Below are 24,256 nucleotides of genomic sequence, written 5' to 3' on the forward strand. Positions count from 1 at the left end.
AACAGAATCCAGCCCCTGAAAAAAACACCGGGGAGCTGAGCGCTCAAACCAAATGCTATCAGTTACGCGGGCTGCCTCTTCGGGTTCCATTCATAAGAAAAGCGCTGGCGAGCGATTGGTCGCTTCGACGCAGAGGGCGTGGCCAGCCACCAGTACCGCCGAGCCGATTGGCTGCTGGGAGGAGAGTGGCGGGGCTTCCCCGCGGCAGGGAGACGGTTGCCAGGGACGCCGCGGCCTCTGAGCCTGCGCAGCGTCGGCGATGGCGGGCATCGAAGGCGAAGACGCCAGCGCCACTTTGGACCACATCCTCACCCAGTTCAACACCTACGAGGATTACCTGGATTCGCAGATCACCACGCAGGATCTGTATTACTTGGAGGCGAGTATCTGTCTGTGTGTGTGGGGTGGCTCGCACTCCTGAGAGTCGAGAGGTCGCCTGAGCATGTGCAGAGTGCATTGCAGCCCTGGAGCCCGGACGGGGTAGGGGAGAAACCCCAGCAGCTTAAGGAGCAACAGCAGAGCAGGTTAACTTTTGCCAGCTCCCTGCTCTGCTTTTGCTGCAGTTCTTCTCCCTGAGGGGAGGTAAGCCGGACTATCTCTTGAGGACCAGCCTCCTCTGATACGCAGTAGCTGGGCTTCACGCCAGACTTTGCAAAACCGCCCCCCACCCACTCAAAAAAGCCCTCCCCCCAATTTTTTTTATTGATTTTCACAAAATTGTAAACACACAAACAAACAAACAAACATGAATCATAACCTTATGAAAACTTATTAACGTTGTTAAGTGACTTCCTCGTTATCCCCCTAATTGAATTTCAATGCATATCATTTTAACAGTTTTCCAAATCAAAATTCTTAGAAACTTAACTTAATCACTTAACATCGTTCTTTCTTCCCCATTCAACATTCAACATAATTCGTCACATTACATATTTAAATCCTAAACCTAACTGGTATTTGCAAGCTTTCCCCAATTAATTTAACTTAACGTATTTAACTAAATAATCATTAAATTTCATCCATTCTTCCTGGTACTCCTCCTCATTCTGGTCGCGGACTCGTCAGGTTGGCTAGCTCCGCAAAAAAGCCCTTTTTATTGTGGGTGAGGTGATTAAAAAGCAAGTAAAAAAACACACACACATGCTGGGCTGACTTGAATTATTTTTGGACTATTGAGGGAGCAATGTCTGTTTTGGAACTTTAAAAAAAATCTTCTGGATAGTGAGCCTTCCATTTACTGTGAACACCCTGCTGAATGTTTTCTATTGATGTCATAGCAGCCAACTATTTTTTTTAAAAAATGTTTTTATTAACAATTTCCACACAACAGCATATCCAAACATATCATTTTCATTCTCCCCCCATCCCCTCAAACCCTCCCTCCCCTCCTCCAAGACTTCCCTCAGCTCCCCTCTCTGATTTCTCAACACGTATTATTCTCTGCATGTTTCAAAATTATACGAATCCTTACATTATCTGTCTACTGTTGTAAACAAAAATTGCCCTTTTCCCTTATGGGGTATCCAAGAGCCCATATAGAGTCCTTACATAGGTTCCCTATTGGTAGGAGAGAATAACAGAGGTCAACCAGAGAATATTGAGAAGCAAAAGCAGCTAATAAGCTTGATCTTTATTGAACTGTTGCAACAGGGTGCTCCCCTCACCCGCAGGAGAGAGGAGGAACCCCGAAAAATGGTGCGCAAGGCCTTATAAAGACTTTTGAAATTGCCACCCTGTAGATCAAGACCACCCCCAGAAATATGCATGCATCACAGAAGGGGTGTAACCTAAGACCACCCCTCAGATACATCATACCTACATCAAATAAAAGGCGGTCTTAAAACAGAAATTAGAATGTTGTTTTTCTCCTGTCTGGCAGGTTACTTGATTGGATTGCCTGGGTAGTCTGGCCAGTCTTTTGTAATGATAAAGACTTAGTTCCTGAGCCATGTCACAGGTTCACACCCTATTCATATCTTAAATGTGCCCTTTAAGACAGGATTTGTGAGGAAAGAGACAATGGGGAGGTTTCCCATTTTGACCTTGTAGAGAAAACATTTGGTCAGTTTGGGACAGTTTGGGAATCAAAATGGTTCCAGGTTGGTCTTCCTGTGCTGATCTATCTATGTGCTTGGTTAGTACAATTATGAACATTTAACATATATCTAAGACTTCAAAATTCCTATCACACTACCATGTTATCAAGCAATAAATTTGTGTATGTTTATACAAAACATGCCAAGGAGTCCAGGTCATTCAACTGTGACTTTAAAGAAGAATGGGAACTTTTTACAAATTATTTAAAAAGACAACATAGCAGCCAACTCTTAGTGATCTTCACTCCCACCCCCCAATTTTTTTGAGGGGGCCAGGCCCTCCCAAAATTGATGGGCATTGCCATTCAAATGGTGTGCGTACACCGTGTCATTTGATCAATTATGCAGGGCGGAGCTTATCTGCTCCCCCTCCCCCATTTTGCTCATGTTGGCTCCACTGATTGCTGCAGTGGGTGGCTGGCTGTGTTAATATTCTATCTATATTGTATCTATTTTTATTTGTTTAATTTCTATACCGCTTTATATTTTTAAGAAAAATCTCAAAGCAGTTTACAGCATATTAAATCAACAAAACATAAATCAAACAATCTGAAGAAAGCCAAATATAGAGTATACAGTCAAAGCAACATAACAGAAAACTAAAATATTATCTTGAAGATTTCAAAGTTAAACATTACAAAGGAGGTCAACTACAGAATGCATATTTAACGTAGTAGGGTGAGTGTGGGCCCCGTAACCTAGGCCAGGTGGAAAGGGCCTTGCAGGGAGCGGCCTTCTCACTCACAGCCGGGCAATGTTATATACTGCCATCACACTATCTCAAGCCTCTGTACACTATAAAACATGGTTTAAAATGTAATAAACAAACATGGATAATCATTCAGGCAACTATTGATTATTATTATTCAGTTCCTTTATATCCCACTTTTCTGCATATATAAAACAATACAGTTAATATGTATTTTTAGGGCGGGAAACAATCAGTGTCGATAAAAGCAAATAAAAGAGTAGGGAAGGAACAGTTTTCAAAACCAATCTTAAAGCTGGAAGAAAAGGAGCCTGTTGGATCTTTCCATGGAGGTAATTTCATAGTTCTGGAACCACCACCAAGAAGTCTCCACCAGTCGAATAAAGATGGCTCAGGGAGCAGCGCCTCCAAAACTAATCTTGCAGCCCAAGCAGGTGAAACAGTTCTTAAGATCACCTGGCCCCAGGCTACTAGGACTTGGCAAATACCAGCACTTTAAATTAAGCCTGGAAATTAATATGTAAGCAATGCAGTTGGTATAATATCCATGCGATCTGTTCTGACTGCCACATTCCTGGTAACAAGTTAGCAGCCAAATTTTATACCAGTTGTGGTTTCTGAACTGTCTCTTAAGGCAGGCCCATGGGGAGAACATTGCAGTAGTCCAGTCTAGGTATAACCAGGGCACAGCGACTATAATGGTACACAAGGTGTGACACAAACTGCCTAGCACAGTGCAAGGCCTTCCCCTGCTTACCGTATTTTTTGGTCTCTAAGAATCACTTTTTCCCTCCTAAAAAGTAAGGAGAAATGTGTGTGCGTCTTATGGAGCGAATGCAGGCTGCACAGCTATCCCAGAAGCCAGAACAGCAAGAGGGATTGCTGCTTTCACTGCGCAGCTGTTTCACTCTTGCTGTTCTGGCTTCTGAGATTCAGAATATTTTTTTTTCTTGTTGCGTCTTATAGAGCGAATAATACGGTAACTGTGCCATTCTGAACAGCCCAACCCTTTTCAAATGCTTTGCTGTCTTTGCAGTGGAAGTTGCCTGTTCTTTCCTGACCTTGGGAAAAGAGTAATCTTCCACAAAGAAAGTCCAGCTTTCAGCATCGGAGACTAGTCCTGTCCCCTTTCCATTCTGTAGACTTGAGGAAAGTGCAGCTTCTGACTTTTACCAATAAAATGCTAAACGTAAGAAGCATTATCCTCTGGGGGCGAAAGTCAGTTTTTGGAAAAAGTCCCGACATAGTTTAATCCTGCAGGTTTTTATTATCTTCCCTCTCCTCTCCTGACTGCACATCATATCTCGTCCTTGCCCTTCATTAATCTCTTTTTGTTCCCTTGTTCCCTTTCCTGTGGCTTTCCTTTTTCGTTTTCTCTAACATGCTATGCCATGTGCTTTGACAATGAGACTCCAAGGGCGAGAATGTGGTGCAAGCGTCTCCAAGAGATATTTAAGAAGATTGCGGAGAATGTGGAGGAAAGTTGGAGCAGGCAAGGGACTAGAAAGGGGAAGAGATGAGTCATAAGACTGACAGGACAACTGACAGCTTAAATCAGGTGTGAGGATGTACACGGGTTAGTGTTAGAATTAGATATATTAAATATAATTAGCTGCTTCAGTGGAGCAGTGAATTAAGAGCTCACTGCAAAAACAATCTTTCCGCGTGGTTCTTTATGAAGAGGAATGCTAAGCTCTGCTCTTGAGATTAAAAATGTGGGAATATGAAGGATAACAAAATTGGAAGACACTTTTGGAGCCATTGTGCATTGGCATTATTTTTCTCTGTAACAGCAGAGTTGGAAGGCATACGCAGTTGTCCCAAATGGGGATCAAACCTGCAACTTTGGCATTGCCAGCGCTATGCTCTAACCCAGTGTTTCCCAACCTTTTTTGGGCAAAGGCACACTTGTTTCATGAAAAAAATCTCGAGGCACACCACCATTAGAAAATGTTTAAAAAATTAACTCTGTGCCTATATTGACTATATATAAAGTAACTCTCTTTAATAGGAATCAGATAAACACCAAGATAGTATTTTATAATTACTTTATTATGAAATAGTAAGTAAACAGAAATATGAAAAATTATAAAATACTTTATTCAGTGCGCAACCTGGGCCTGTTTACCATGCGCACAACATCATCCAACACATGAACTAGGTCTGCTGGTAAAGTCTTGGCTACGAGGGCCTCACGGTGCAAAAAACAATGCCTAACAATCACATCTGGATTTCTTTCCTTCACTCTGCTTACAAAGCCTTTGAAACCTCCCTAGATATCATCGTCATTTGCATGCTGTTTCCATAGTTAAAAACCATGCTCGAGGCGGCTTACGACATGGCAATATTTACATAATTACCCAAATGCACTCATAAGAAACCGTATCAAAGCGCCCACAACGAAATTAAGCAATCCCCGCACAAGTTATAACGAGATCTATAAAGAGTAGTTTAGTATCACGAACAGCAAGATGGACATAAACAAAATAAAATCTTGACTCTAACAACCCCACCTGGCCTAAATCTCCTGCGCGCACCGATGCCCACACAGGCATTTCCAGCAGCTCTTCCTCCTCCACCTCTTTTTGCGTTGCCAGCAAAGAAGGAATGAGGAAGAAAAGGCGCAGCGGCGAAGAAGCGCACCTTCTCAGAATGCCGCTGCTGCCCGAGGACTACATTTCCCAGAATGCCGCGGCCGCCCAGCCGAGATGCGCCCTGATTGGACGGCGTTGCTAAGCCGCTCGGCGCCGGGGCTGAGCGTTCGGCAGAGGCATGCGCCATAAGACGGGCGTCGTGCGCGGAGCCTGGCTCGGGTCGCCAATGCTGCGGGCGGACATGGCGAGCTGGGCGGGACTCGGGCGCGCGCTGGGCGCCTGCTGCCTCCTGGGCCTCTTCTGCGGCACCGCGCTGCCCTTCTCGCTGCAGGGCGCGAACGAGAAAGCGCCCGCCTCCCTCCCACGGCACACCAGGCAACGTCTCGCGGCACACTAGTGTGCCGCGGAACACCGGTTAGGAAACACTGCTCTAACCAGCTGAGCTGTCAAGGAAGTGTTTGCTTTAGGCCAGGTGTGCGGGACCTGTGGCCCTCCATAATTTGGTGAACTTCAGCCAGTGGTCAGGGATGGTGGAGGTTGTAGCTGAACAACTTCTAGAATGTTACAGGTGAGCTGGAATGTGTCCCTTTATTTAAAACAGCTGGTGCCCAACCACATCTATGTTCCATTTTCCAAAACAGCTGCTGCTATTTCACTGATGGGAAACAAAAAATGTTGAGGCCCCATCAGTGAAATGGCACCAGCTGTTTGGGAAAATCAGACATACATGTGGTTGGGCATTGGGGTAGACAGTTCAGGGGTCAGCAAACTTTTTCAGCAGGGGGTCGGACTATGTTTTGAAAAAAATAATGAACAAATTCCTATGCCCCACACATAACTCAGAGATGCATTTTAAATAAAAGGACACATTCTACTCCTGTAAAAATACCAGGCAGGCCCCACAAATAACCCAGAGATGCACTTTAAATAAAAGGATACATTCTACTCATGTAAAAACACGCAGATTCCCAGACTGTCCACGGGCCGGATTTAGAAGGTGATTGGGCTGGATCTGGCCCCCAGGCCTTAGTTTGCCTACTCATGGGGTAGAGGATTTGTAACTGAATCATTCTGGTCTTCCCGAGTGCTTTTTTTTACTTGGAGGTAGAAGAAGAGTTTGGATTTGGTATCCCGCTTTATCACTACCCGAAGGAGTCTCAAAGCAGCTCACAATCTCCTTTCTCTTCCTCCCTCCCCTCACAACAAACTCTCTGTGAGGTGAGTGAGGCTGAGAGACTTCAGAGAAGTGTGACTAGCCCAAGGTCACCCAGCAGCTGCATGTGGAGGAGCGGGGAAGCGAACCCGGTTCACCAGATTACGACTCTACTGCTCTTAACCACTACACCACACTAATCTGCCCTCACCCCCAGTTTTGGTGTCACCCCCTCCCCCTCAGGCACCTTTTTCCTAGAAAAACCCCCACTTGTCTTCTTGTAGCTCAGACCATACATTGCATTTGTACTGTGAGTAGTGTGTTATCAGTGAGGCATGGATGTTAGGATCTCATGGACATATGCCACTCTCTGCCCCCTCCACAGAGGCTGTTCACGTTCTTGTGGAAAGTGCCTACTGTGGGATGTGAAACACAGATAGCAGTCAAATTCAACATTCCTAGAGCGGACATGAAAGGGGATGTTTGCACCAGTCAGTAGAAAACTTCCTGTTTCCTCCTGGGCTGGGACAAACTTCCTCTACATGTGCCCAAAGGTGGGTGTTGTCTTACCTGTGCAGGTAACAAAATAGCACAGTGCAAGCAGCCATCTCTCTCTCTGACTCCATTCCTCGAAGAAGCAACATCTCCTTAGCTTGAGATGCTCTCTTGGCTTCCAGCCAAGGGAGGACAAAGGAACTATCTCCTTATGGGATAGATTCCACGTGTATATACTTTTGGAACCTAAGTCTGCCTTCAGGGATCCATCTGTGAACTGAATGTGAGTAAACGTCTTTTATACTTTTTACACAATATTGTGGTGTGACTATTCTTTTTAAGGGGAAGTAAAGGGGATTACCAGGAATCTTATATTGAGAGGCTGAAACTAGCCTGCAACAAGCTAACCGCTGTGTCTTTAAAAAGGGGAATGTTAGAACTCTGCTAAGTTATAGAACTTGCTAACGCATATTAGGAAGGATATTATTAAACAATATATCCTCTCCTGTCTCCCTGAACATTCCCACACCTACATGATCCAGGATCTAAACATACATATAGCGCTGATGCAGCTACAAGCAGGATATTTTGAGGCAGCAACCATGCTTCTAAGATAATGCATGAATTAGAGCCACGTTTGCATGTGAGAATAGCCTTGGGTTCCTGGGGTTTCATGGGTTATTGTGTATGAGCAGTATGCTTGTGCATGCTGCCTGCTCACTCCTGCTTCACTCCTCCCCTGGTCCTGAGAGATCTGCATTGGCTCCCAGTACGTTTCTGAGCACAATTCAAAGTGTTGGTGCTACTTCCGGAGGCGGCGCGAAGGGTAATGGCTGCCCTTTCCTAACCGGGAAGGGAGCTCCGCTCGAAAACGGGTCGTCCGCCACGGCAAAGCGGAGACCCATATCGGAAAACCGCAGGCGGCAGAAGCCTGCGGTCCTGGGACCCGGCGGGCGCCAGGAGCTGCCCCCAAAACGTTGAAGGAACCCCGTAAGGGGCTCCGGATCGCGGAGGAGGCAGCGGCGCTGAGGGTCGTTCCGCAATCGGCGGAGAGAAGCCGCGAAGCTGTTGCCGGTGAGCGCTGACCTTTCTTCCTGGATTTGGCACTTTGAAAAGCAGCAACCCGTGAGTAATAAGGACTTTTAAACAATTAGAGACTAAAGCAACGGAATTTGGCTGAAAGTGGAGGACGAAAAAAAAGGAAGTCCGTCTTCCGCTGTCACTAAACTTCAAAGCAAAGAGCTGGAGGAGTGGAGGCTGTGAGTGTCTTTAACTAATTGGATCTGAGCATTCACTGAACCTTTTTTAAATGCAGAAAAGGATTTTAAGCATTGGATTTTTGTTTTAGCATGGACTGTAGCATCTTTCTCTGTTGAAGTTACAATTTAAAGAAGAAACCCAGGTGCTGGAACTGCCTGGTAACAGTAGCAGTCAGTCTGCAGACTTAAATATTCTGAAACATAAACTGGAAAAAAAATCTGAGAGGTCTGGACTTTGTTACTTTGTAACACCATTTGAAGTACCAGCAAGCACTGTTTGAGACATTGTGTTTTTACAACATCAACTCTGCTGAAAATTTAATATTTGAAGGTTTTTGGACATTAATTTCATTATCTCTGTGTATTGCACTAACTGATTTCTCCCTGAAAGACATTTTAAGCTCCCCCTAGAGGTTTTTGGACTTAACAGCAGTGATATTGTTTTACTTTCTATTTCCCGGCCTACTGGCTGAGTGCTGCCACCTGGGCCGTCTCTTTCTCATGGGAACAACTCAGCTTGACCTTGACTCTTAGATAAACTTGGAATGAGTGGCGCAAAGAAAAAGGAGACTAAAGAAAAAGAACAAAGACCAAGAACGAGACAAACAACCGTAGCCTCAACTTTACAGCAACGCAGATCGTCTGTGCCTATTTTGCTCTCTGAGGAAGAAACTGTTTCCCTGCCACGGGCAGGGGGAGGAGAAACAGAGGAATTACAACTGGAGGATATGGCCTCAGGAACAGCTGCTTCTATTTTAGAAAAAATTTATGAAAAATTGGAATCTTTGGATAAGAGAGTGGAATCTTTGGACAAAAAGGCCGACGAACAAACATCGAAAATAGATCAGAACACAGAATGTCTAAATAGACTAACTGGATAAGTGGCACAGAACGTTCAAACGATTGCAAAATTGGAGGAGGCTACAGGGGAGAACAGGAAATTGGCTGAAGATACTAGCCAAAGACTTGGAAAGTTAGAAAAAGAGGTGAGACCACTCAACAAACAAGTAGGTGAACATCAGACCTACCTTTCGATGATTGAATTGAAAAATAGGGAGACTAATTTAAGGATAAGACTTGTACCGGACGTGGAAGAAGACAACTTGGCTGAGTTTCTGACCAAAATATTTTCCAAGCACTGGAACTTAGAGGAGAAAGATTTTAAAATTACATCAGCTTTCAGACTTGGAAGATGGACAAAAAAAGACAAACCCAGAGACTGCTTGATAACACTGAGATCAAAGGAGGAGAGGGACAAGATTTTGGGCCTACACTACGGAAAATCACTGGACATTTTGGGTAAAAGAATTGAAATTTACAAGGACATTCCTAAACAGCTTTTGGATTTGAGATCTGAGTATTTGGAACTAACAAGATTGCTGAGGAGCAACTCAATCATCTTTAGGTGGGACTTTCCTCAAGGATTATCTTTTACTTTTAGAGGGAGGAAGATTAAAATTAGAACATTGGAAGACAGAGACAAGTTTCTGAACCAGTACGGAGACGACCTTCATAAAGGACTTGGATCACTCCCGGGGCCTGGAGCACCAGAGGTACCTGCACCCTTGGACCCCGAAGATCCAGCGAACAAGGTACCACCCCCTGAAAAATAACCAGATTTATTCAGGATGTCTCTGCAACTTTTGAGCTGGAACATAAATGGCTGCAACATTCCGGAAAAAAGGAAGAAAATTTTTCATATATTAAAAAAGGAACAATTGGACATTATTTGTTTGCAAGAAACACATGTGACTAGGCTCCACAGAAAAGTATTAGTAAATAAGAGACTTGGTCAGGAATTTATATCTTCAGACAGAGTAAAGAAGAGAGGGGTGGTGATATATGCAAAAGAGAGCCTTTCACCTAAACTGCTATTTAAAGATGAACATGGCAGAATTTTGGCAATTGAAATACAACATCAAGGAGAAAAAATTTTGCTATTAGGAATTTACGCACCAAATGAAGGGAAATCGGAATTTTATAAGAAGTTGCATGAGAGCATGCTGGAATATCTGGACTATGACAACATCATTATGATGGGAGATATGAACGGGATCGTATCAACTAACATGGATAAGTCACAAAGCCAAAAAGTTACTAAAGATGGCAGACTACCAAAGACTTTTTTCGAAATGACAGACAATATGGACTGGATTGATATTTGGAGAACGAAAAACCCCTTGGGAAAAGAAGGAACATTCTTCTCTGAAGCCCATCTGACTTGGACAAGAATTGACCAAATATGGATTACTAGAGGTCTGGCACCTAAGGTTAGGAAAGTGGAAATCTGCCCAAAGACCTGCTCCGACCATAACGCCTTGAAAATGGATATGACATTACTACCAACCGGTTCCTTTAGATGGAAGATGAATGACAACTTATTTAGAGATCAGGAGATCATCAAGAAGGCCCAAAAAGTTTTGAAGGACTATTTTGAGATAAATTTGAACACTACGGTGGAAAAAAGAACAATTTGGGACGCAAGCAAAGCCGTGATGAGAGGGTTCTTGATACAACAGAATGCTATAAAGAAAAGAAAACAAAATGAAAAGAAAGACAAGATTTTGGAGAAAATTAAAGAACTAGAGAAGAAGTTAAGAACAAACCCGAAGTCACAGCTGATTCTGAGAGAAATCAAACTTCACCAGGCACAATATTCTAAACTGATAAATCAGGAAATAGAATGGAAGATTAAATCAATGAAACAGAAAACGTTTGAATCGGCAAATAAATGTGGGAAACTGCTGGCCTGGCAGTTGAAGAAGAGACAAAAGTTGAATATAGTAACAAATTTGGAAATTGAAGGAAGAAATATCCAGAACCCCGTGGAGATTAGAAAGTGCTTCCAGAAATATTTTAAGAAACTATATACTCAAGGGCCGCAAAATGAGGTTGAGATTGAACAATTCTTGGAAAAAAATGGACTTAAAAAACTCTCACAAGAAAATAGACTACTCCTGAACAGCCAAATAACACGACAAGAGATCGAACATGCCATTCAGAACATGAAACTGGGCAAATCTCCAGGGCCAGATGGCTTGACCTCCAAGTACTATAAGACATTAAGTGACTATTTGATTCAACCACTGTTGGAGGTCAGCAATGAAATTCTGGAGGGAAAGAAGGCGCCGGAATCGTGGAAGGAAGCTTTCATCACATTGATATCAAAATCAGAAACTGAAAAAACACAACTCAAGAACTATCGCCCCATCTCCCTTTTAAACGTGGATTACAAAATATTTGCTGATGTTTTGGCAGGCAGACTCAAAAGAGTTTTAAATGAAGTAATTCATAAAGATCAGGCTGGCTTTCTCCCAGGTAGACACATGTTTGCAAATACAAGGAACATTATTGACATTTTGGAACTTTTGCAAACAGATATAAACACCAAAGCAGTGCTAATCTTTATAGATGCAGAGAAGGCCTTTGATAACATCTCTTGGAAATTTATGAAGGGAAATTTAAAAGAAATGGGAGTGGGGCGGGGTTTTGAAAACGGGATTGATGCGATATATTCAGAACAAAAGGCAAAATTGATAGTTAACAATGTGGTAACAGAAGAGTTTAAAATTGAAAAAGGAACACGACAAGGCTGCCCGATTTCCCCTCTGTTATTTATCTCAGTTTTGGAGGTGCTCTTGAATTTGATTAGAGGGGACCGGTTGGTGCAAGGGATTCAGGTCAGAGCGAAACAATATAAACTTAAAGCCTTTGCAGATGACCTAGTTTTGACACTGCAGGAGCCAGAATCTAGTACGAAAAGAGTATTACAACTGATACATGATTTTGGTCAGGTGGCGGGATTTAAGCTAAATAAACAAAAAACGAAGGTGTTGGGGAAAAATATGACAGATACAGAGTCAGAACGGTTTCAGAGAGAAACAGAACTATCATTGGTGAAAAAGGTAAAGTACCTAGGGGTAAACATAACAGCAAAAAATCTGAGTCTATTTAAGGATAATTATGAAAAATGTTGGTCTGAAATTAAGAGAGACTTGGACAGTTGGACAAAATTGAAGCTTTCTCTGTTAGGCCGAATTGCTGCTATTAAGATGAATGTATTGCCAAAGATGTTGTTTTTGTTTCAAACATTGCAAATTGTGGACAAAACGGAGTGTTTCCGGAGGTGGCAGAGAGATATTTCCAAATTTGTCTGGCAGGGCAAAAAGCCCAGAATTAAGTTTAAGATATTAACAGATGCGAAAGAAAGAGGGGGCTTTGCCCTGCCAGACTTAAGGTTGTACTATGAAGCCGCAGCTTTCTGCTGGCTAAAAGACTGGCTACTTCTCGAAGACACTGATGTGTTGGACTTGGAAGGTTTCAACAATGCTTTTGGTTGGCATGCATACTTATGGTATGACAAGGTTAAGATCAATAAGGCCTTTAAGAACCATATTGTCAGAAAAGCAGTGTTCAATGTCTGGACAAAATATAAAGACTTATTGGAAAATAAAACTCCAAGGTGGCTTTCACCTCTGGAAGCTAAGGCCCGAAAAAGACCCAATATGGAAGCCGATTGGCCAAAATATTGGGAATTACTAGAAAAAGATGGAAATAATTGGAAATTGCAGAGTATGGAGAAAATGAAGGATAAAGTGCGAGACTGGTTACATTACGCTCAGATTAAAGAAGTTTTTAAAAATAACAAAAAGTTAGGGTTCCAGGTGGAGAAATCGAAGTTGGAAACAGAATTGTTAGAACCTAAGACTAAGGTACTTTCAAGAATGTATAACTTGCTGTTGAAATGGAACACACAAGACGAAATGGTTAAATCGGCTATGATAAAATGGGCACAGGATATTGGGCATAACATTATGTTTGAAGACTGGGAAAGGTTGTGGACCACTGGGCTGAACTTTACTGCATGTAATGCTTTGAAGGAAAATGTAATGAAAATGATATACAGATGGTACATGACCCCAGTTAAACTTGCCAAAATATACCATTTGTCTGATAATAAATGCTGGAAATGTAAAGAAAATGAAGGAACATTCTTTCACCTCTGGTGGACCTGCCCTAAAGTGAAGGCCTTCTGGGAAATGATATATAATGGGTTGAAAAAGGTATTTAAGTATACCTTCACTAAGAAACCAGAGGCCTTCCTTCTGGGTATTGTCGGCCAGAAGGTGCTAAAGAAGGACAGAACATTCTTTATGTATGCAACAACAGCAGCAAGGATACTACTCGCTAAGAACTGGAAAACTCAAGATCTACCCACACTGGAAGAATGGCAGATGCAACTGATGGACTATATGCAACTGGCGGAGATGACTGGCAGAATTCGAGACCTGGGAGAAGAAAGGATTGAAGAAGATTGGAAGAAATTTAAGATTTATCTACAAAAATATTGTGATTTAGTGGAATGTTAAGAAGGATGCTTGGTTATAAATAATTGGCCATCACTAAACTGAATCGGAATTTGATGATAAGTGAGATTAAGAGAAACAAAATTTGTTGGAGAACTGTTATATTATATTTAAATGAGTGGTTACAAAAATGCAAATAAGATGATAATTTGCTTGGAAAAATTTATTAACGATGTAAGTGGGAGCGGGAGACGTGAGGAAGTCTAAAGAAGTTATGAAATTTTGTTAAAACAAAGCAGTGCTGTTTATTATTTTTGTATTTCTTTTATTAAAAACCCCAATAAATATTTTAAAAAAACAACAAAGTGTTGGTGCTGACCTTTAAAGCCCTAAACGGCCTCAGCCCAGTATACCTGAAGGAGCGTCTCCACCCCCATCATTCAGCCCGGTCACTGAGATCCAGCGCTGAGGGCCTTCCGGGCGGTTCCCTCATTGCAAGAAGTGAGGCTACAGGGAACCAGACAGAGGACCTTCTTGGTAGTGGCGCCCGGCCTGTGGAACGCCCTCCCATCAGATGTTAAAGAGATGAACAACTACCTGACATTTAGAAGACATCTGAAGGCAGCCCTGTTCAGGGAAGTTTTTAATATTTAATGCTGTATTGTTTTTAACACTCGATTGGAAGCCGCCCAGATGGGCAGGGTAGAAATAATTTATTATTATTATTATTATTATTATTATTATTATTATTATTATTATTGAGAAATAAACCCGGAAGTTATAATTAAGCTTTGCATACCATTGCACCTGGACCATGGATTGTGGCTCCCTAACGAGCCAAGAGATGTAAGCCAACAACAGACCATGGTTAAAGGCTGGCTAGCAATCCTAACTGGGTAGGAATCAACCAATCGGCAGCTCAACAAAAGTTAAAGCAGTGAGTAGATAGGATGGAGGAAGTGATACAGTTTGCAGACTGATATGGGGAAAATGAAAGGCAAGTTGGCAGGAGAGGGGAGGAATATAAAGAACCTGCTATAGGGTTCTGTGGGGTTACTGAAGACAGCAGTGCAGATTGGTGCTGTCAACAAGGGAAATATCTACGGGGAATGTGGGGGCCAGGGACCGGTGCTACATTACGCTGCCTAGTTGTGCTGGAATGTGGGGTTTCTCTTGTAAAATCTCGGGGGACCGACTTAGTGGGGCTGATCTGGAGTGAAGTCTGTGGGAATGAATTGCTTAAGCTAGCCAAGGTGTGAAGTTTTGCACCTTTGCGAGATGACGTGAATGTAAGATTCGCATAAATTATGGATGCTGATTTATGGTATTATCCAATATATAGAAATAATAATAATAATAATAATAATAATAATAATAATAATAATAATAGATTTATACCCCACCCATCTGGCTGAGTTTCCCCAGCCATTCTGGGCAGCTCCCAATCGAGTGTTAAAAACAATACAACATTAAATATTAAAAGCTTCCCTAAACAGGGCTGCCTTCAGATGTCTTTTAAATATAGGATAGCTGCTTATTTCCTTCACATCTGAAGGGAGTGTGTTCCACAGGGTGGGCGCCACTACCGAGAAGGCCCTCTGTCTGGTTCCCTGTAACCTCACTTCTCGCAGCAAGGGAACCACCAGAAGGCCCTCGGCGCTGGATCTCAGTGTCCGGGCTGAACGATGGGGGTGGAGACGCTCCTTCAGATATACAGGAATACACACACACACACACACACACACACACACAAAGCCACCATGGTCAAAATTTATTTCTTGTCCTTGGTGATAACCCATAATTCCACCTTGGCTGCCTTTTGGCCCCTGGATTAGCTAACTGGGGAGTGAAAGAACTTCTGGGTGATTGGAGCAATCCTATTTTAGCCTACGTTGCATAGTCTTTATTATTTGCATAAGTCTATTTGTAAATGCGTGCTCACGTTTAGAAGTGCCTAGAACAAAGACTTTAAAAGGACTGTATTGTGCTAGGCTTTATGAATAGCTTAAAATCAACCCACCACTTTTGAGTCTTATTTCCAGCAGGGAGCCATCAAATCCCAAATTGCTCCTGCAATCAAAGTCAAATCGGCAGGCTCTTTTGCTGAGCTTTGCCAAGTATGCAAGTCTGCTCAATGGGATGGAAAGCAAGCCAGGCGTCCACATTTCAGCTGAAGTTTCTTGGGTCACTCTATGCAAAGGGGGGGGGGGGATAATGCTTAGTGTGTTGTCTGAATCCAGGATCATGGTTCAGGTCTCCCTATCTTAACCACAACCTGCAAGCACAGGACAAACCATGGTTAGTTAGTGGTTAAGGAGGAGAGATCATAACCACATCCTGGCTTCAGACACACTAACCCAAACCTTAGCATAGTTGCTGTGCTGACCTAACAAATCTGGGGAGGAGTAAAATGGCTGCAGTCTTCTTGGGAGTCAGTGAGTTTGAACTAAACCATGGTTTTTCTGTTCAGGGAAGTTTTTAATGTGTGACATTTTGATGTATTTTTGATCCTTGTTGGAAGCTGCCCAGAGTGGTTGGGGAAACCCAGCCTGATGGGCGGGGTACAAATAATAAATTATTATTATTATTTGTCTCAGCTTGACATGTGACTGTGGCACCTGCCTGTTCTTTGTTAATGGGCCTTCGTTTTTTTAAAAAATAATGTGCAAAGCATCCATATCCTGCTTGTCCAAAATATTCAGGGCAATTAGCAAAAAAAGCAAAGCAAAGAAAAAAAGCAAAGAAATACAATAGGTAAAGGGACCCCTGACCATTCGGTCCAGTCGTGACCGACTCTGGGGTTGCGGCGCTCATCCCGCTTTATTGGCCGAGGGAGCCAGCGTACAGCTTCCGGGTCATGTGGCCAGCATGACTAAGCCGCTTCTGGCAAACCAGAGCAGTGCATGGAAACGCCGTTTACCTTCCCGCCGGAGTGGTACCTATTTATCTACTTGCACTTTGACGTGCTTTCGAACTGCTAGGTTGGCAGGAGCAGGGACCGAACAACAGGAGCTCACCCCGTCGCAGGGATTCGAACTGCCAAACTTCTGATCAGCAAGTCCTAGGCTCTGTGGTTTAACTCACAGTGCCACCCGCGTCTCTGAGAAATACAGTAGACTTAGATTAAAAAAAATACCAATACTTTCATAAAAGGCTCCTACTTGGGTTCTTATCTCTGGCGGTTTTTCCTCGACTCACAGTAACGACCCCAATCCAGCAGTTCTGTGATGCTGCAGGAAAGGGGTGAGTGCCCTTCCCCAGCTCTTCCTTTTGTGATTGCTGGGTTGCAGAAAAATTGTCTTCAGTGCCCACATGCCACAAGCTGTAGCATGCCTTGAAGGCTAGATCTTTTGAATTAAACTGGAGTGGTTGTTCTTCAAGGTTGCCACTAGGTGGAAATGTTATTTCACTTTTGTTTAAATGGAGCACTAAGAAGGTTGGCAGCAGGAGAAGATTGCCGTACGTTGCAGAAGTGTGGGCTTGATCAGTCTTGCCCTATAGCACTGCTCCATTGTCGGTGATTGACAAGCCATATCATGCCTGTCAAACCTCACCCACTGTTGCCCCCCTCCTTCCTTTGGATTATTGATAGAGTCTATATCCCTAATTTTCAGAGCAGCAGATGCAGAGCAGGTTTTCTGCACCACCAAACTAATTTTGAGGTGTGGCAGCTGTCCTCCTCCATCCCCCCCCCGAATCCTACCTCTTAGGTTTCCCCTTGATCCTGCACATATCATAGGCCACAGGGCTGGAGCGGTGGCAGCCACTATGAGCAGCAAGATTAAAGCTTCGACCACCATTAAGATGCCTCATAGACTTAAATTAAATATTAGGAATAGCTGCAGAGATAGTGCAGGATAGTGCGCACCCCGGAAATTATCTCTTTCAGCTTCTGCCTTCTGGAAGAAGGTACAGGGTTATAAAGACTAGCACTAGCCACCTGAGAAACAGTTTCTCTCCAAATGTGATTTTGGTTTTAAACGCAATGTAAGGTAGACTCTTGGGACACGGGTGACGCTGTGGGTCAGAGTCTAGGGCTTGCCAATCAGAAGGTCTGTGGTTCAAATCCCCGTGACGGGGTGAGCTCCCATCGCTCGGTCCCTGCTCTTTGCCAACCTAGCAGTTCGAAAGCACGTCAAAGTGCAAGTAGATAAATAGGTACCGCTCCAGCGGGAAGGTAAACAGCGTTTCCATGCGCTGCTCTGGTTCGCCAGAAGCAGCTTAGTCATGCCGGCCACATGACCCGGAAGCTGTACGCCGGCTCCCTTGGCCAATAAAGCGAGATGAGTGCTGCAACCCCAGAGTCGGTCACAACTGGACCACTTGGTCAGGGGTCCCTTTACCTTTTTCAGGTAGTCTCTATGGGAGTATATTGTATTTAATTATGGGGTATCGGAGTTTTTACGGGGCTAAACAGGCTGGGATAGCAGGCTTGTTGGTTTATGAATTTCTGATGTCGATTTTTTTCGATTTCGTTGTTCTGTATGGGACAATGACAATAAAGATTATCGTAGCTGGCAATGTTAAAGAATCCATAAAGTAATCCATTTTAACAGCAATTTCTTTTTTAAAAAGCAGAGTAAGGTTGTATTGTCTAAAAAGACCAGTGAGTACAATGCTGGATTTGGACAAAGAAGATGCAAACTGAATTCCAAGCTCTGCTGTGGCCTCCACTTCACAGAATCATAGAACTGGAAGGGATCCCGAGGGTCATCTATTCCAACCCACTCCCGTGCAGGAATATGTATTTGGCCCATCTTTCTCAGCCTTTGTTCCTCATTGGCAAAATAATAGGAATAACAGCAGTGCACCCCATGTTGGGTGAAATATTCCTGCCTTGCAGGGGGCTGGACTAGACAACCCATAGGGTCCTTTCCAACACTACAGTTCTATTATTACTATGTATTTGACTATTCATGTGAGGATGAGAGAGGCGGCGACATGCCAGCTGCCCCAAGTAGGCAAGAATGAGACTTCACTTCTTGTCTGTACAAACGTAACTTGGATCTTTCCTAGACCTGGGCCCTCGTATTTCTCTTTCTAGGTGATTCTTTCCTGTGGCGATGCTTTTTAGTTTATCTAAGCTGGCATTTATTTCCCTTTTTACCACACCCTTTGATCACCCAAGACTCCTAGGGCAGCCCACAGTTATAACAAATGTTACAACAATTAGAATTTGCACTTTTTTAAAAACAAACAAACAATCTATTTGAAAAACAGCATTGTAGCTGCACAATTGAAAGTCTACCAGAGTGCCTTAAAATGGCACATTTTAAAGAGATATTTAGAAAGATATATTTTGAAAATTGAACAGTGTAATTATTATAATTATTGCATATACAGTGGTGCCTCGCAAGACGAATGCCTTGCAAGACGAAAAACGCGCAAGACAAAAGGGTTTTTCGTTTTTTGCGTTGCTTTGCAAGACGATTTTCCCTATGGGCTTGCTTTGCAAGATGAAAACGTCTTGCGAGTTTGCTTCCTTTTTCTTAAAGCCGTTAATACCCAGCGAATCCACGCTCCGCAAGACGAAAAAATCGCAATACAAAACAACTCGCAGAACGAATTAATTTCGTCTTGCGAGGCACCACTGTATCATATACAGGTATATAAATTGAAATTCTCTATTTTCTGCTTTTTGTTTGCTTGTCTATATAACTTTGCTATTTGAAAATGAACATTATATTAAAATGAGAGAGAGAGAGAGAGTGAGTGTGCAAGCCAGGAACCAAAGACAGCAAGCTAGCCTCTGATGCCAGCTTGGGATAAATGGGTGGAAGGTTAGAAATGATTTTAAAAAAATTACCGTAGAACTTTAAAACTTGCATGTTCAGACTTAGTAAAATCAATAAACACACAAGATGTAACCGGCTGTGTTCTTAGATAAATAAGGTATACTATTCATTGTATCCAATTGTAAATTTCAACAGAAGTAACTCATAAAGTTCAACGAATGAACAAAGCAGAAGACCCAGTGGATCAGATCATTCTCTAGTCTGTTCATGCGTAAGGTCCATCCGTGTAATGGTGTCTATTCCACCTATCTGTTCATAAAGTATGTCAGATCACCCACGTCCATATAAGTGAATAGAAGTCTTAAGGCATGTTTGTGGCTATGGGTTGGGCCAAATTTATTCAGGTACAGCCCCATGGAGGCCATGCTTTCCACGAAGTCCCAAGCGGCCCCTTGTAAGGTTGTGTCAGCATGGATGTCAAAATCCTTTAGGGCAACCAAACTGTGTGTCTCCAGGAGCACATCCGTCACAACCTGAAGCAGCTCCATCAGGGAATCCTTTGTGCAGCAGGGAAGTCGGTACACCAAAAGGAATCCTGTACTGCCCCTATTGTCCAACTTCCAGAGCATGCACACAGAAAACTGGGCTTCCCTGATAGGACACCTGGTGCAAGCTAATGACTTCCTAAAAATCACTGCACCCCTCCTCCCTGCCCATATGACCTGAGTTGCTGTGCGTAAGAGAAACCTGGTGGACAAGCAGCGGCAAGAAAAGGCCCATCCACCTCGTCCGACCAAGTCTCTGTTACACATGCCAGGCCAATTCCCTCCATTCACGATTAAGTAATGGATGGCAGCGGTCTTGTGAATCATTGACCTGGCATTGCACAGCAGCACCTTAAGGTCCTGTGGGTCTCCCTTGTTGATTCTAGCATCCTTCCTGTCAGGACCAGACTTGAAGGCAGGGACAGTCTTCAAACGATGACTAAACCTGCCTCCTCGGTAATAACACGATCTGGTCCTAGTGTAACTCCTCTTCCTGTCCGTGATCACTGAGATCGGGTGTCCCAATGCATAACGTGCCCCCCCCCCCCGGATAGAACCTGCCCGAGCCATCCTATTGGCTAGGGCCCACTTCTGGGGCAGCCCTAAACCTATCCCTTAAAAAAAGTTTTCTTCTGGCAACAACAGAACTAAAGAACCCACGAAAACCACGAAACGCAATTGACAGTTACAGACAGATTAAAATAACCTCCACCCCCATTAAAAGCATTGAAAATAACCCCAAGCTAACTAAAACAAAACAAGATAATATTTGAAACCTAAGAGATTAAAAGGTGCTTAAAAACGTTTATAAAACACATTAGACACTTGGAGCAGTGAAAAGATATCAGAACCACCCCACCTCACCCCAGCTAGCAATGTCCCAAGAGTTTGGTCCAGCGAGTAAGGTCCCGCTCCCTATGCCAGCTGGTGACAGCCTTGCAAAGAAGCAGGGTTTTCAAGAAAGTAGGTAAAGTCAGGGAAGCAGGCCCCACAGTCCTCGCCACAGACACATAGTGCGCAAGCAAAAAAGGCATGAAGGTTATTTCAGTCAAAGCAAGATGAAGAAAGTGAAGATAAACCAAATGAGGCCTAAGGTTCAAGAGCACCTTATAATGAGTCATCTGCATAAGATGTTTTTATACTCCACCCTTTAGCCAAAACGGCCCTTGGAGCAGCTTTTCAAAAACCAGTATCCGTAAGGTCTGGCCATAAGTGACCCCTCTGCAGCTCTCGCCTCAAAACATTGGTGACTTGCTAAGTGCACAGTTGCTCCTTCCGATTCAGTTGATCTGAATCTGATTTTTGCTTCTTCAGAACGAAGAAATGGCTCGCCAGCTGGTGGAGCTGGGCTTCCGAGGAAGCGGCGAAGTGCTGAAGAGGGAAGATTTCATAGCTAGGAAATTGGCTGCCGAGGCTTCGAGGCTCTCAGAAAGGCAGCAGCAAAAGTAAGTGTGTGTTCGTGTGTAAAATGAACCGTATCTCAAGTTCAGGAAAATGGAAGTAAGAGAAGATTCAGTGTTTTAAAGCACAACCTCAGACCCTCCAAGTGTCCCCATCTTCCAGGGACAGTCCCAAATTTACAGAAGCCATCCCGGTTTCTGATTTGATCCCAGAATATCCTGCTTTCCCTTAGGACGCCCCTATTTTCATCGGAGAAACGTGGGAGGAGGGTATGGAGTTATGCGACGCTCCGAGCCAAGGAGATAAGTAGCTATGCAACCTTTAGAAGACATCTGAAGGGAAGCTATTTAATGTTTTCTTTTGTTTTTATATATGGTGGCAGCTGTCCAGAGTGGCTGGGCCAACCCAGTCAAATGGACAAGGTATGAGGATGTCATATAGAGGAGGGAGAAAGGATGTCACATAGAGGAGGGAGAAAGGTTGTTTTCTGCTGCACCAGAGAAGCGGACACGGAGCAATGGATCCAAACTACAAGAAAGAAGATTCCACCTAAACATTAGGAAGAACTTCCTGACAGTAAGAGCTGTTCGACAGTGGAATTTGCTGCCAAGGAGTGTGGTGGAGTCTCCTTCTTTGGAGGTCTTTAAGCAGAGGCTTGGCAACCATATGTCAGGAGTGCTCTGATGGTGTTTCCTGCTTGGCAGGGGGTTGGACTCAATGGCCCTTGTGGTCTCTTCCAACTCTATGATTCTATGAGTAAAATAATAATAATTATAATAATTGTGTTATGTGTTAAGATTAACTGCAGTTCTCACTCAGGGCCACCAGTATGCAGATGAAGGATTGAGAACTGTCGCTCACTGATAGGTTAGTTAGTTGGAAGTTGTTACTGTTACAAGTTACTTAGTATTATATAAAGCAGCCAGCTAGGCTGCAGTGTCTCAGACTCTAGGAGCAGTTCTAACTGCTGTCATAAAGAGCTGTGAATCTAGCAGAGCTGTGTCCTTTGTCCATCTTCCCGACTATTTAACAAATCGAATAGGACCTCACTATTTTCATCAGATAAATGCTGGAGGGCTGTATAAAGCCAGTATGAAAATATGTTGGAAGTGGCATCTAGGCCTTGGGTAAGATGTTGAATAAAGCCAAATCCATAACCACCCACACTAGCTGCTTAGGCCAGTGATTCCAAACTGTGTTGCAACAAAACCATTTATTTCCATTTCTTAAGAAACACCAACAGTTAAAGGTTTCTGTGAGCCCAAAGGTCCCACTGGAGGAAGCTGCCCACTGCAGCTCTCCATGATTCATTGCTCTGTGTGCAGGTTCAGTCCCCGGCATCCCCAGGTAGGCCTGGGAGAGACTCCTTGCCTGAACTGTTATGTACTGAAGTTCTCACCTTGGACCAGCAGGGGGATACTGTAGATAGTTTTCACTCAGGTCCACATATGCAAATCAGGGATTGAAAGTGATGTTCAGTGATTGGATAGTTACAGAAAATGGGTTACTGTTGCGTTCTAGTGGAGCTCTATATAAGCAGGCTGGCTGAACCCTTCAGTTCAGTTCTGTTCAGGCCTGTGAATAAACAAGAGCTGTTTGAAGAATCGCTGTGTCATCTGATATGTTCACCCACAACTTAACATGAACCCCTGGAGAGCCACTGCCAGTTAGTGTAGGCAATATTGAGATAGAGGGATGCATCGTCTCACTTGGTCCATGGCGGCTTCTTATGTTCCTGCGAGTTGGAGGTGGAAAACTCTGCTGAACTTTTCCGTTTGGTGCAATTGCCCCTTCAGTCATTCTCTGTTCACCTTAGCCACCTGCGGTGCATTATTATCAAAGGGCCACTGGCAGCCCACCCCACCCTAAACGGCCTCAGTCCTGTATACCTGAAGGAGCGTCTCCACCCCCATCATTCAGCCCGGACACTGAGCTCCAGCGGCAGTTCCCTTGCTGCGAGGTTACAGGGAACCAGGAAGAGGGCCTTCTTGGCAGTGGCGCCTGCCCTGTGGAACACCCTCCCACCAGATGTCAAAGGAATAAACAACTATTTTACTTTTAAAAGACAACTGAAGGCGGCCCTGTTTGGGGATGTTTTTAATGTCTGACGCTGTATTGTTTTTAATATTTGGTTGGAAGCCGCCCAGAGTGGCTGGGGAAACCCAGCCAGATGGGTGGGGTATAAATAATAAATTATTATTATTATTATACTGGGCTTGTGCTACACCCACCCTATGCACTTGAAACACACTCCCAAAGAATTATGGGACACGGGTGGCACTGTGGGTTAAACCACAGAGCCTAGGACTTGCCAATCAGAAGGTCAGTGGTTTGAATTTCCGTGACGGGGTGAGCTCCCGTTGCTCGGTCCCTGTTCCTGCCAACCTAGCAGTTCAAAAGCGCATCAAAGTGCAAGTAGATAAATAGGTGCCGCTCCGGCGGGAAGGTAAATGGCGTTTCCGTGCGCTGCTCTGGTTCGCCAGAAGCAGCTTAGTCATGCTGGCCACTGGCTCCCTTGGCCAATAAAGCAAGATGAGCGCCGCAACCCCAGAGTCGGCCACGACTGGACCTAATGGTCAGGGGTCCCTTTACCTTTACCTTTTTAGTTTACCCCCACAGAGTATTAGTTCTCAACACCTTTAGCAAAGTACATTTCGCAGGATTCTTTGGGGGAAAGTCATGCTTGAAATGAATGCATTGGATGGAGCCACAGCTACCACCAATGATTTTGAGCACTTGATGCCCTTTTCCAGCTAACTGCCCAGCCAGTTCCTCAGCCCTGTGGTGGAGGTTTTAGGGTTTTTCTCTCTTCCAGTTTTTCTCTTCTTTTTTTTGCAAGACTCTTAGTTTGCTTGGACAGCTGTCAAGCATATGCTGTCACGTTAGCTGTCAAACTGAAGCATGTGCCAGAGCAAAACATTTTCACTTCTTTCGGTCCATATCTTTGCATAATTGGTAATTGA

General features: G+C 43.8%; 1 protein-coding gene across 3 annotated transcripts in view; it reads left to right on the forward strand.

The window, feature by feature from the left end:
• Positions 1-213: 213 nt before the first annotated feature.
• Positions 214-24,256, forward strand: part of CFAP299 (cilia and flagella associated protein 299) — a 351,971-nt gene continuing 327,928 nt past the window's right edge. For all 3 annotated transcript variants that reach the window (XM_081925440.1, XM_081925442.1, XM_081925441.1), the window contains exons 1-2: positions 214-379; positions 21,207-21,337. In XM_081925440.1, the coding sequence (XP_081781566.1) occupies positions 260-379; positions 21,207-21,337 (251 nt within the window). In that variant the 5' untranslated portion in view covers positions 214-259. The remainder of the gene's footprint in view (positions 380-21,206; positions 21,338-24,256) is intronic.

Source organism: Podarcis melisellensis (assembly GCF_964234715.1).
Source record: "Podarcis melisellensis genome assembly, chromosome: 9".
Taxonomy (NCBI): Eukaryota; Metazoa; Chordata; class Lepidosauria; order Squamata; family Lacertidae; genus Podarcis; species Podarcis melisellensis.